Genomic DNA, 14864 nt, shown 5'->3' on the forward strand with positions numbered 1-14864 from the left:
ACTCAACTTTCCTAAAAATTATAAATTTATACAGAATATTGCTTCAGATCACAGCCAATTATATTACCATTACTTATTGGATTTCGATGAAGGATATTTTAACCGTCTATCGTTCGTTTGGCGCTTGCTTAGCACTTGACCAACTATGAAGTCTTTAAACCAAATTCAGCAACTTCATCTGACTATAAGTTGTGGCCGTAAATGTAGCAAGAGCCTCTAGTAAACTTCTAAATGGCGGAGGCCTGGCTGCAAATCTAAACGTTGAGCCACTAGAAACTTCAAATCAGAAGGCAGACGTAGCAATTCTGTTTACCGAGTTTCGGCAATTGATTATTATTTCAATAAGTTAAGTGTTGTCGTCTGCATGCTGTTAGAAATGAATGAAAGGAGTAATATAAGTTTCAATGTGGCTACGTAGTGGTTCGTATACGTCGACTCAAAGCATATCTATTGTACAGATGACAGCATGTAAGGCTAAACATTTTGATGTATAATATAGCACTTATTACAACCACATTAGACGCCACAATGATCATAATGAACCATAATCCCTATTAGATATTCATCATTGTATCACCCATCTTAAGGCAAGGACACACGACAAGAAATATGAAGTTGCTGACTTTGATTCTTAATGAGTCATTGATACACAGAGGCTAATACCAAAAGCTATGATCGTTTGTGATGTAATGATACAACGTGATACATGATCATTGATTATATACAAGCCTCATACTAATGATAACGGTACAACATGTACCTTGTTGTTATAATACATCGTGGGGCTACAGTTTTAACGATCATCGCTCTAACTTGGCTATCTGTAAGGTTCCATTCCTGATTAAAAATGTCGAGGTATCGTCAGTACGAGCTTAAATTGGCCATGTAACAAAAATTGACGACTTTTGTTTTGATATACATTCTCGGAATTGTAAATGTTCATTGTTTTTATCAGACACGGAACGAACTTGACATGAGCTCGAGTCACACGAGGTTATTTTTCAAAGTATTTCAAGAAAATATTTAGTAGGTACATCATATTTAGTTAGCTTATACCCAAGTAACATTTTACTCCATTTAAGAGTTCAATAGTCGTTCACATGTACTCCACAAGCTGTGTATGTCAGCTGTATACGAGCTGTATAGCTTGCTATAATGCTTTTATAGAACCAGTTTGGGCACAAATTAGACAGCTTTAAGTTCACTATGGCTGTACATTAGCAGTATAATAGCATTATAATAGCAGTTTAAGTAGTAACATCGTACTTAAGGCTGACTTACGGCACTATATGGGACGCAGTGTGAACCATACAACGTACGTGAGGACAATAAAGAGTAACAAGTGGCTAAATGCACAGCTTTCAAAGTTATAAAGTCCGACAAAAGTACTCCAATGCTACCTAAAGTTCACGTGTGTCTTAAATTATTTCCACATTTTAATATTAGTTTGGTATTTGTACGTGAGTGCCAAGAGGGAAACAACTCGGGCGGATAATCATTTATGCAAATAATAACACGGGTTTTAAATACTTAATAATGTTAATGCCATTGGGAATGCAACTTTATCGTGAAATGTATACATATTTACAGCTAAAATATTTACGCGCCTCTGTAAAAACGCGATATTCATTTTAAAATATTTAAAACTGGCTGAGAGGAAATCTACAATTTTCAGTTTTTGATATTGGATTGGCATTATAATTATATTACGGTAATTAATTATAACATGAAACCAAAACTCAATCGCTCTATCTGCGAATTTTGTGATAAATCTGCATTAATTTTGGAGATTTATTTGGTAAATATTTTAGGTTATGTAGAACAAAATGGTGGAAATGAAATACGGCTATGTGAACTGTTATAACTCCAATTTAATGCGGTGAGCGTATATTAGGTTCACATGTGTTCTGTTAGAATGCTGTTATCTATATGAAGTTCCACATTTGTACCACTACAGCGCTAATGTCTATAAATTTAGTCTAATGTGAACTTATGTACAGCTTTAAGATGTACCTAGTTCAGGTCAATTGTGTATCTTTAATTCTTTCAAATACTGAAATTTTAGAGATCCGCAATAAAAATTATTAATGTCCGTTAAATTGCCTAGCCCAGGTACTAATAGTCAAGTATGAATACCTAAAGCATCAGACGGTAGTGTTCCCGGTTTAAATTCGTTTATTATGCTTGATAATTTATTCAAAGCGGAATGAGGAATACGATTTTCAATAGCCCATGTTCTTATTTTTTTTTGCGAAAGGTTAAATAATTGTCCAAATCAAAATGGTATTCACTATCACAAGAACTGCAATCATCACACTCTGATATCTGGTATATTTTGAAGGGAAATTTCAGGTTCAGGCATAATATTTTTCAGCTCGCATAATATTTCGCAGCTAGTTCAGCTTAAAGCAAATAAGAGTAGTACTTGTGGACAAATAAACTGCTATTGATGTTAATGGACAACACATATAGTCCTTTTAACAGCCTACAGTGTACATGCGTACCATTGAAACACTTTTGTACAGATAGTAAAAAAAGGTTATTTTAATTATCACAAACAAGTCCTACTACAGCTACTAGCTGTATAACAGTCTAAAACAAGTAAACATAACAGCCTTTGGCTTTATAAATGACCACGTGTGTTCTATTAAAATGCTAGCTCTATAACATCGTACAAGTAGGCCGTTAAACAGTGGTTGCCGTATCTCTACCCTCCTATAATGCTCTTAGTCAGATGGCTGACAAAAGGATAGTTGTTAGAGTATTATAACACCAACAATCGTAAAAAAGTATAACTCTACACTAGTCTACACTGCTATAAGTCCCTTAGACAGGTATAGGTGTAATTAATTGCAATAATACAGCTTATACATCACGAGTGAACTGTACTAATGCTTTAAGTACACATTGGAACTAAATGTGAACTCTTAAATGGAGTAAAATGTTACTTGGGTACCTATCAGATTTACGTGCTTAAAATCTACGCACGTGTGTATAAATAATTGTAGTGATTTTACGTGTAATTTTTTCATTCATGCTCGAATATTGTACAATTTTACGCCAAAATATTAACATTCCATGATTATTGAAAAATACCGCACTATGATTACGAGGATTGCATAAAATTCGCACGGAAACTGGTTTCCGTAAGGCGGGCCTTATAACTCGATCTTGGTCATAAATTCGGGAAGATACCAATCATGGGTTCAGACAAAATATTTCTTTTGTTTTTCTGCACACTTTACAATAATAATATTATTGAAAGCCTCAAAGAAAAGATTCAAACTGAACCAAATTTTCAGGCTCGTTCTGTTACATCTACGAAAGTTTTCGATCTTTCTGACATGAAGTGTATGAGGTACCTAGCTAAAAAACTAACCCAGTGTGGTTCAAGCTCATATGTAGCACAGTTGGCATATATTTAGCAGAGAAGCGACTAGACGTGCGCGCGACTCCACTTACCACCAGAATTTAGGACAACCAGCGTTTCTGAAACATTTGAGTAATACCTTACAATAGGGCATGCATTAGTTCTACAGCCTTAAATTCCCAAATAGTAATACTAAATGAGCAAAATGGGATTTATAAACTGTTATTGTGGTCTTATAATCTTTAACACCATCTAGAAACAGATGTTTAGTATGGTAAGACAAAATTTGCATTTCTTATCATGCTAAACAGATGTTTCAAGATGGAGAGTAATTCATGCATTTAGGTATAATGTTTATTATATTCACTTTCGCTTTTATGAAGATGAATGATGACTTATTTATCAATTTGGCTAATTATGAAGGACCCCCAACCCAATTAACATTGAGTTCTAAGTTCTATTAATGTATAAAGTAATACTGGTAATACCTTAATGTTAGAGCCTTCGCTTTAGAAGCATTTATGTTCTACTTTATACTACATATTAACGCACTTATTAATGTCAATGATTAAGATAATGCCTTTGTAAGGATAAAAACATACATTGATATATTAGGATTTTAGGAACTACGAGTCCAGTCATGATATGATTTGTTATTTTGCCACGTCTATTTTCATAATGAAAACTTTACTGTTGGTAAAATTCAGTTTTATGGACTGCCAAAAGTTGAAATTCCAAATGTCTACAGTTTATTGCGATTTTAATGAGTAATGTAATAAAAATTCACGCATCGATATATTCGAACGGCAATGGCAATGGTATTGTGGCTAACGAATGTGCCGTATGCATATAAAACTGTGACATATTTAAGTCTGTACAGTCGACATCAGGCTACACGTTTTTGTTACAAATTAGTACCTATAACAACGGCATAAGAAGCAGTTTACTGTACTCTCTGCCTAGTGTTCTCAATAGGCATGTTGGCACCAACAATCATCTGAAATTCTTTTTATATTCTGTAACGATGTTTTTATAAACATTGTATGAAAAATTCAGTCACGTGACGTTACTTGTTTTTGAAAACAAATGAATACGAAACTATTCTAACTTCTACTTATAAATAAACGAAAAACAAAATACTGTCCAAGTGTGAATTGGATCTTCATCTTTGTAGGCTCACTTACTTAACTTATGCATTTAATCTAATTTTATTTTCATAGATCGAAAAAATCACATTTAGTCTTGTTTTATTTGACGATATGCTTAATTTTCGATATTAGAAGTCGCGTTGGAGAAAGTAAACAGCTCCATTTAATCCTAAATTCAAATCGTTTATTTATGCAACTAAGCTCACAAAGATCACTTTTTCACGTCCCAACGGGAAATTAATATGGTCCAGTGCCAGGCCTGGCTCACTCCGCGCGGTACATCCGATAATTACCTACAGCGAAGCGCCCCGCCGGCGGGTATTATATCAGTCGAGTGTCACGCGCGCGCCCGTCAGGACGCTGGCGTGCGTTGTAGTACCTAATTCTATGATCGAAGTATTATTTAAAAATGGACATAAAGAGAAAGAAATATTATTGTGCGGCGTTCGGGTGTTTAAATTCGAAAAGAAATCTACCGGATTTATCTTTTTTTTCGCTTCCCAAAGATGCTGAAAGGTATGTTGGCCATGTAGGTAATCAAGAATTCTTAGGATAGTATAGGAACCTAACCTACCATGACTACTGCTCAGAATGCGATCGTTCGTTTCAGCCAAATGACGTCCACTGCTGGACAAAGGCCTCTCCCAAGGTTTTCCATAATGAATGCGTACTTACATTACATACGTGTCATGAGGTACGTACCTCATGACATATAAGTAGATTAATTATTTTTTTCACTAGACAGCAACCCTAACAGCGTAAGAAGAGTTCAGAGGCACGCGATAGAAAGAGACAAAACTTGTAGGTGAATAAAATTGTAGGTACGTAGTGCTGTGCGAGCTGAATTCCACTGTATCGCGTCGCAGCAAGACTCGCATTTATTTAAATCGTCTTGCGGAGTAATCCTTCTGTACCTGTACTATTACTTATTCTGTGGTTCGGGTGTTTAAATTCGAAAAGAAATCTACCGGATTTATCTTTTTTTTCGCTTCCCAAAAATGCTGAAAGGTATGTTGGCCATGTAGGTAATCAATAATTCTTAGGATAGTATAGGAACCTAACCTACCATGATTACTGCTCAGAAGGCGTTCGTTCGTTTCAGCCAATTAATGACGTCCACTGCTGGACAAAGGCCTCTCCCAAGGTTTTCCATTTAATGAATGCGTACTTACCTACATTACGTACCTCATTACAAATAAGTAGATTAATTATTTTTTTACTAGACACTACTAGACAGCAACCCTAACAGCGTAAGAAGAGTTCAGAGGCACGCGATAGAAAGAGACAAAACTTGTAGGTGAATAAAATTGTAGGTACGTAGTGCTGTGCGAGCTGAATTCCACTGTATCGCGTCGTAGCAAGACTCGCATTTATTTAAATCGTCTTGCGGAGTAATCCTTCTGTACCTGTACTATTACTTATTCTGTGCCAGTGCTGAGAAGAAGCTGGCCAAGAAACTCAGTCTCTAATAAGTACATCAGTTGGTTGGTGGCGTCATCATATTATTATGATGAAAATGAAAATTAGTTATATTTTTGTATGTCTTATAACATACGTATTGCTCTTACGCTGGCAGGAATACTAATCGAGTATCTATAGAAGTATCGTACAGTACGGAACATAATGAAATTGTTAGTGGCGTACATGAAGCCATCTCGAGGGTGTGACACAGACTAAGGTTTCGTCAACGTCATCCCTTTAACACGTTAGACGCAACGCGGGTCACAGGTGACCCTCTCACAAGACACAACTTGTTTCACGGCAGTTAGACTAATACAAATGCACATACAATAAACAAAATCGCTAAGCAATTAAGACTAACAAACTAAAACTAAAGTTCATATTCGCTTTGCTTTATGTACTAGGTTCTTATTGTTATATCAATTTATGTATGATAATTACCGTTTCAAGAGATTGGTGGCTTCATTTCTGCCTATTGCTATGCCCAGATCAGCAAACGCTGTTTGAAGTTCTTCCAGATCAACTTTCCCTGAAAATAACAAAAGAAAATGCATTACAAAATTGTTTTATAAAGTTAATAATAGTGTCACGTTCCACGCTTAATAATATTGCAGGCTGGAATAATTACGAGGACAAATTAATATTAAAACCTGCCTAAGTGCGAGTACGCGGTAAGTAGTTTACGCGGTCAGAATAAATGGTACTGAATATTTTCATCATTCGACTTTACAAACTTTGAGACTTACGTTGAGTAATTCCGTATATTTTATATTATAGACATTTCAAAAAGGCATACGGTTGAAAATAGCCCAAGTGTTATTTATGATACGATGAAAATTAGTGTACATAATTATTTTAAGCGTGTAACGGATTCCTAAAAATGGTATAAAAATAACTATTTTAAGCGTGACTTATAAATATTAATGAACGGTAATATAATTTTTATTTCGTTTTTAACGTGTTAAGTGGAAAAGTATAAAAATAAATCAAGGGCATTATTGTTGGAACTGTCCCATCAATTACATTATCAAACATAATGTCATGTTATGTCAAGTCATAATGTGTAAAGTACAAATCACTAGACGTTGATTTTGTGAGATTACCTTATCAATGTTGTGGAATTTCTTTTTAATACCTAGTTTAAGATTAGGATTAAGAAACTTATGGGTTTTCCTTTCAACATAAAGACTTCTGTTTGGATTATAAGTTAGGTATCCAGTAAACTTTTATACGGAAAAGGCTTTATTAATCTAAGCGAAAAATGTGAATATGCAATTTCAGCGACGAGACATTCGCGTACATAATATACCTATGCATTTGTATCTTCTACCAGCTACTCGCATAAGGTTTCCCTAAGTAGATAGGAGTAGTGGTAATACAATCAATTCAATGTCAGGGTCTTGCGTTCTTTTCCGTATAATTTTATCAATATTACAGTGTTTTGAGCTTTTATAAGATAAAACAGAAGTAAAGTCACTAATTGCGAGATCTACGAATCGGTTTGGTACAAAGCCATGCATATGAGAACAATGACGATGAACGACATCATTCATCTCCATTAAAACGATGATTCAATAGTATCCGTTCTGGTTTTTGCAAATAAATTAGTATATCATCGATTCTTCGTGTACGTGAAGAAGACAAAGGACAATGTCTTGTGCATAAAAATGTTCCCATAATCTGTGCACATAGCAAATGTACTTAACTTAGCTTATGTTTAGATGACAATAGACTCGTAGCATAAAATTTAACAGATTTATTTGTCATGAAAACGGAAATTGACAATCGCGGATCGGAAAGTAATAAATAACTTTGTAACAAACTTAGGCTAGGTTGCACCATCTTACTTTAACTTTAACAAAGGTCAAAAATCTGTCAAATTGCATACAAAAAACATCGGTTATCGATAAAGTTACCGTTCAAGTTAGGTGGTGCCACTCAGCCTTAGATTTTTAGAGGTTTTGATTGTCTGTGAGAAAGTAGGTAATTTAAAAGTGGAGTTTAGTATCTTTAAAAGGAATTGTGGCCACTTCCTTGCTAACCGGGCGGCTAATCGAATCCGAGTTGGCACATTTATTTGGCCAATGTCCAGGCGCGACCAACATAAAGTTTAGCGACCTACAACCGTCTGTTATATAAGACCTAAATGTGTGCTAACAACACAATCTACGTCGATAATGGTACTGAAATTACTTCATACAATTTTATGTCAAGAGGAACAATCATTATCATAACGTTCTTGCATTGAATATCATCTCTATGACGCCATTAGATTTTTTTCCCATAGTCTACCTCAACTTTCAATTTAGCCCAACCAGATAAAATTGGGAGTTCATCTCTTCATTTAATTTTTTCAGGTTATTTGGTCTGTGCAAGCACGACCGTCTCGGCAAATGGAGAATCTAACCTAAACTTTCAATCCTGATCATTAGTGTGTTAAGTAGATTATCTTACCATCTTTATTCTTGTCAAGGTGTGAGAACTGCAACCGCAGATTCTTTTCGTGCTCCCGAACGTAGTGAATGAATTCTGACAGAGTGACATCGCCCGCGTCTTTCTTCCCGGATTTCGCCAGGAATTTCTGTAACGTTCAGTGATCTTATATTAATATTTCGGTATTTTATAGGTAGAAATAAACATGTTCCAACCAACAATGGGTTAATAGGTAAATGTCCTAACGAAGACTGAAAAGTGCCACGTGATTTTCGTGCCACTGAAAATTCATGTGAGGTGAACAAATACAACATCGCTGGGAACAGATCAGATTCAGCCTAATCATACTCGTAAGATTACTTACGACCGAATAGTTACATTTTATAATATCCGGTAACCGTATCATACGGATTTTACTTTACTTAGTTTTGGTACAAGTACCTATCCGAGTACACTAGCCGATAATATTATGTTGTCTCCAATACGTAGAGCCAGTTATATTTGAAATAAGTGACAAGTGCCCTGAAAAAGGCGTAAGGTTTTATGGTAACAAAGAATAAATATTCTTGTCTACCAATATACGTAATTCAACAACTGTAAATAAATTACCAGATAGTAAAGTTTTATTTGACGGACGCCGAGCAGGAAGCACTAATATAATATTGTACGGAGTGCGAACTTTGAGCTTAACAATATAATAATGGTTTTAAATTGACATTAATTAAACATTATCCGCTCGAAACTAAAACATGTTTGAAACAAGTGAATATTTCGGATATTCGTGAAATTCTTTAACTTTTTTTCTTTACTAAAAGAAAGGGATACTTGGTTCTTCTTTTCAGACTTATACAGAAGATAGAGACCACAGAACACAGAAACCTCTTTCCATGTTCTGTGATGGAGACAATATTTTATGGTAGAACCAGTCTATCCAGGAGAATCCAGTTAATCCATAGGTGGTGTTTAGGTTGTAGGTATTCATTTGAATAAACACAATAAAATTGTATAAAGTATAATTTATTGTTCTAGTTACAGCAGTTTATATGCTCGAATACTACAACCTTAATGCACACAAGATAAATAAATAAATAAATATCCCTGGACATTTTACACTATGCTTCTAGTCCCAAACTAAGCAAAGCTTGTACTATGGGTACTAGACAACGGATATAAACATACTTAATATACTTTTCTTTTTGTAAATACATAGTAACACCCAGCCCCATCACAGAAATTAAAATTTATCATTTCAATTTCTGTCCGGCCAGGAATCAAACCCAGGACCTCTCGGAATAGTAGTCCGTTCTGAACCACTACACCAAACGGCCGACACAAGTAGTAAATATAGCATTTAACTTTTTAACTCACTAACATCAATATTAGACATTTTATAATATTTTAGGAACAATATAATAGAGAGTGTAAGTAAATATACATAATACATATACATAGAAAGCTGGTAGGATTATTGAGTACATATTTGTTTAAGAAGTATAATATGCAATGTGATGAGTTGTTGTGTGCGTCAGAACCGCGGGTGGGGTATTATGAAATCGAATGAAACATATTCTGGTATTTAGTAGTGTTTTACTATTATTTGATAGCGAAGATAAAAATTTTAGTACTTATCTATAAACAAAATTAAACGAAAAACAAAGTTCCACCGCCAACCTGACGTCAGGATGGCGGGTGGGTAGTTGAACGGTGTACAATACTTAGAAACTGTAAATGCCAATTTTTAGTATCTCTTCATTAAATAAATAAAATAATGTTAATTCTTATCTACGCCTTTTTATTTACTTGTGAAATGTATTTTTTTCAATGTCGGAAGCCATACAATTTTTTTTTTGTTTAGATTCAAAAGTTCTCTGATTAAAACAGCATTAAACGATAAATGAGGTGCACTGATATTTAATACATATCTACAAGTATTGCATAGTAGAGTAAAAATATTTAGTAGTTCTACTAAATACAAGATGAAACGATTAACAAAGTCCGCCGCCGTCCATTCTGACATCAAGTTGGCGGGTGGAAATAAAACGGTGTTAAATGCATAAAGACTATAGATGTTAACTTATTATAATAGTCCTTTGGTAACTACTTACATTTATTTTAAAATTATAACTTTTAACATCTTTAAATATTATTTATTTCATTATTTTTAATAACCATTCTGTGCGCCCACATGTTAAGAGTCGCGGCTTAGATTAAATTATGGATTGTAATTAATTTGTACTTAAATATGACTAACTTGTTTTGTGAGCCTTAAATAAATAAATAATAAACCCTTGTTCCACATACTTTATGGAATGAGATCTAGTTGACGGGAGGGATGATCGGGATCACATTCTTTATTAGCCATGGAACATTTCTCTCGACAGAGTAAGAGCAATGAGAATGAGAAAATGTTCAAAATTACTGCGTTTCATCTTTTTAAGCTATTATTTAGGTACTTACCTACTTACTAGTAAACATTTACATAGAAGTTCCTCAGAGCAGGGGGCGCAGTGTGAGTTTATGACAAACGCATTCGATGTCGACTGCAAAAGTAACAATAAACGTATGACAGCGAACCTAGCGGAAACTTTCAAGAACTAAAATCTTCTTTGATGTTAACTCACACTAAGTCCTCAGATGAGAATTCCTATCAAGACTGTATATTATAGTTAGGAATATTGGCGGATATAATAATATTATAGTTAATTTAGAGATGATTATGAATAAATTATGTAAACAGCAGTTGTTTTATTTAAATATTTATAAATTTAGGAACTTCTATGTAAATCTTTACTAGTAAGTAGGTAAGTACCTAAATAGTAGATTAAAAAGATGAAACGCAGTAATTTAAAACATTTTCTCATTCTCATTGCTCTTACTCTGTCGAGAGAAATGTTCCATGGCTAATAAAGAATGTGATCCCGATCATCCCTCCCGTCAACTAGATCTCATTCCATAAAGTATGTGGAACAAGGGTTTATTATTTATTTATTTAAGGCTCACAAAACAAGTTAGTCATATTTAAGTACAAATTAATTACAATCCATAATTTAATCTAAGCCGCGACTCTTAACATGTGGGCGCACAGAATGGTTATTAAAAATAATGAAATAAATAATATTTAAAGATGTTAAAAGTTACAATTTTAAAAGAAATGTAAGTAGTTACCAAAGGACTATTATAATAAGTTAACATCTATAGTCTTTATGCATTTTACACCGTTTTATTTCCACCCGCCAACTTGATGTCAGAATGGACGGCGGCGGACTTTGTTAATCGTTTCATCTTGTATTTCGTAGAACTACTAAATCTTTTTACTCTACTATGCAATACTTGTAGATATGTATTAAATATCAGTGCACCTCATTTATCGTTTAATGCTGTTTTAATCAGAGAACTTTTGAATCTAAACAAAAAAAAATTTTGTATGGCTTCCGACATTGAAAAAAATATATTTCACAAGTAAATAAAAATGCGTAGATAAGAATTAACATTATTTTATTTATTTAATGAAGAGATACTAAAAATTGGCATTTACAGTTTCTAAGTATTGTACACCGTTCAACTACCCACCCGCCATCCTGACGTCAGGTTGGCGGTGGAACTTTGTTTTTCGTTTAATTTTGTTTATAGATAAGTACTAAAATTTTTATCTTCGCTATCAAATAATAGTAAAACACTACTAAATACCAGAATATGTTTCATTCGATTTCATGATACCCCACCCGCGGTTCTGACGCACACTGAGTTGTTTGTTATTGAACAGTCTTTTGTCACAAAATAAAATATTGTAATGGCCATCCCGTGTATCCCATTGAAAAGCAAATCAGTATTACTCTCTATTATATTTAAATAAATTCACATATTTTACCTAACTTCATTCATTGTTATCTACGTTTGAAGTATTTTAAATTCTACACACATTTGTGATTCAGTGGATATGTTAAAATACAGATTTGTTAACATTAATCTTATGGGATATGTATCTTGCTCGTGACGGTAAGTAAAATGAATAATTCAGTTTTCGAAGCCAAACTTCAACACACCCATGAACATTACAATAAATAAGAATCATCAAAGATTATATAAAAACGCTAACAGACTAGCTATTCAGAAAAAAATATGGGAGAAAGGAAAAACAAGGAATTCTTTTTTCAATGAAATTAGTAGTGCCTCAAAGATTGCAGATTACACCAATTATTATCAACTGATTTAGAGGAAAAGAGAAATGGTCTAAATCCATAATGAACTGGTTCACAAGGCATATTAAGCGAAAACGGGGAAGGCCACCAAGAATTTTTTTTTTATTGATTGGTGGATGAAATAAAGGCCATAGCTGGAGGTGGATGGACAACAGTTGCAGGAGATAGAGGAGAGTGGAAACAGTTGGAGGAAGCCTGTGTCAAAATAGGCACACAGACAAGTGTCAATTAGAATAATGTTAATCAATTTTAAACTCTGTATGTCTGAACTCTGAATAAAGGCTAATATTATTATTATCCACTGATTGGATTTATATTTTTCTTTTCTTTTTGTACCATGTAACCCAATACCATAAAAAAAAAAACAGTTAGTAAGTAACAACTGACTTCTGAGCCAGATTTTACTGTCAGACTGAGGCCACTAGGTGTCTGAGGTGTCTGATAAAATTTATGAAAAATTTGAAATAATTAGTTCTAAACTTTATACAAAGGCATCTTACTGCAGGGATAAAAATAGGATGCTAGTTTGCAGTAAGTAGGTACCTACTTAAAGTTAGCCTCATAGTTAAATACTTACTTGATTAAAATGTGAAATATTAGTTTATGGTAAATTAACATTGTGTTAAATTAGATCATCTGAACCAAGCAGGAACTAAATAGCGATTGAAATGGCCGGTGTTAAAAAAATGAAGATGACACATGGATGGCATTAATTTAAAAAGTAAGATAAAGAAGATTAAATTTGGAGATTGCACATGCAAGTAACAAAATTAGTTATAAACTCATTTATAATAAAATTAAAAAACAATTGAATTAAAATTGAGAATTTGGGTTATAATTGACAGTTAAAGTGAAAATAAAATAAAACTTTGTACAAAGTTAGGCACTGGCTGATACAATAATACAATTTAAACAAAAGAGGAAGTAGTAAGCTGTGGCTTATCATTGTAATCGAAAGTGCGACGATTCTCAATTTAAAATTATGTGAAGTGCATTCTTTTTTTTTAAACAGGATAAAATTATCCTTTTATTTTTTTAATAGAAGTTTAATTTTATGAGTGTTTGGAATTCAGCCAGCATTCGTATGAATGGGCACACGTGTAACGCAACCTGGATTGCTAGAAAGCGAAACCACCGTTAGCTTGGTATTAGTAGGAAGTGCACATTCTAACCTCTGCATAACTCCGGTTGATGTGAGGAGCGAGTTCCTTGAGCGCCACAGATAAGTCGTGAATGTCGATCTTCCCATTTCCATCATTGTCTAATTTAGAAAATAGTTTTTCTAGCCTTTCTTCGTCTTCTTTTGGCAATTCCTCTAACTCCAACGGCGGATGACACTGCACCATGGTGTCTTTGATCGGTGTAAGTACTGCTTGTTATACAACAAGATAAAATATCTGCATATGAATACGTATTGGCATACATAACTCTAAAATAAAGTTATGTCTTTAAAATCATTTCTGAAAGATCCGCACTCACTTTCGCACTCGAGAAAGAATTTTTTTGACAGCTGGGTACGAACTCTACTTTGCGCACTGCACACACTGACAAATAATCGCATACGGACACATCCTTCGTTTCGTTTTTGTGTTCCGTTCATTTACCTCACCACCCCTGCAGACCTAACTTGAACAAATGCGTTTAGTCGTAGCCAGTAGCGACATCTATGAATACCTAAGAAACCTTTTGAATAATTATAAACGACAATGTTTTAACAGCGCAATAGATGTCGCTCTAATGAAGTGGCTGAGACAAGGTAACTAGCGCCCTTTAAATATTTTTAACAAACAGTTGACAAGAATGAAAAGCTTAATTTCTCTAAGATTTAATAGATGTCGCTATGTTGTACATGTTTATCTCAGAGAAAAAAACAAAGGACTTCTTGGCGGGAAAGTCAATAGTCTGGTCTTGTGCCCACCCCCAGAATGTTTTACTTCCAAATCCTAGATGATAGTTGCAAGTTGTTGTTGACTAGTCAAATAAAAACACAAAATTATTAATAAATTTAATAATACCTACAGTTTATGTCAGTCGAGATCGGGAATACCTTACCTAGCACCTAGTATATTATAATAGGTTCCGGTTACCTTTGCCAACGTTTCCCGATATTAATTTACTCAAACAAGCCGATAAGGAGCTTCCTTCATTACCTGGCTACCTGCACATTGAAACCAATTTACGCTCAATGTTGGTCGATGGTTATTATGACGTTACCCTGGGTCATGCTGATGATAGAGGCCATGAAATAATGAA

The 14864-nt window shown here is 34.1% G+C and overlaps 1 protein-coding gene across 1 annotated transcript in view; it reads right to left on the reverse strand.

The window, feature by feature from the left end:
• LOC135086558 (calcium-binding mitochondrial carrier protein SCaMC-2) overlaps nucleotides 1-14224 on the reverse strand; it is a 48875-nt gene extending 34651 nt beyond the window's left edge. Inside the window, exons 1-3 of the mRNA XM_063981307.1 lie at nucleotides 13784-14224; nucleotides 8434-8560; nucleotides 6421-6508 (exon numbers count right to left, since the gene is read on the reverse strand). Of these exons, the coding sequence (XP_063837377.1) occupies nucleotides 6421-6508; nucleotides 8434-8560; nucleotides 13784-13957 (389 nt within the window). The 5' untranslated portion in view covers nucleotides 13958-14224. The remainder of the gene's footprint in view (nucleotides 1-6420; nucleotides 6509-8433; nucleotides 8561-13783) is intronic.
• Nucleotides 14225-14864: the final 640 nt, after the last annotated feature.

This window comes from Ostrinia nubilalis, chromosome Z (assembly GCF_963855985.1).
Source record: "Ostrinia nubilalis chromosome Z, ilOstNubi1.1, whole genome shotgun sequence".
Classification (NCBI taxonomy): Eukaryota; Metazoa; Arthropoda; class Insecta; order Lepidoptera; family Crambidae; genus Ostrinia; species Ostrinia nubilalis.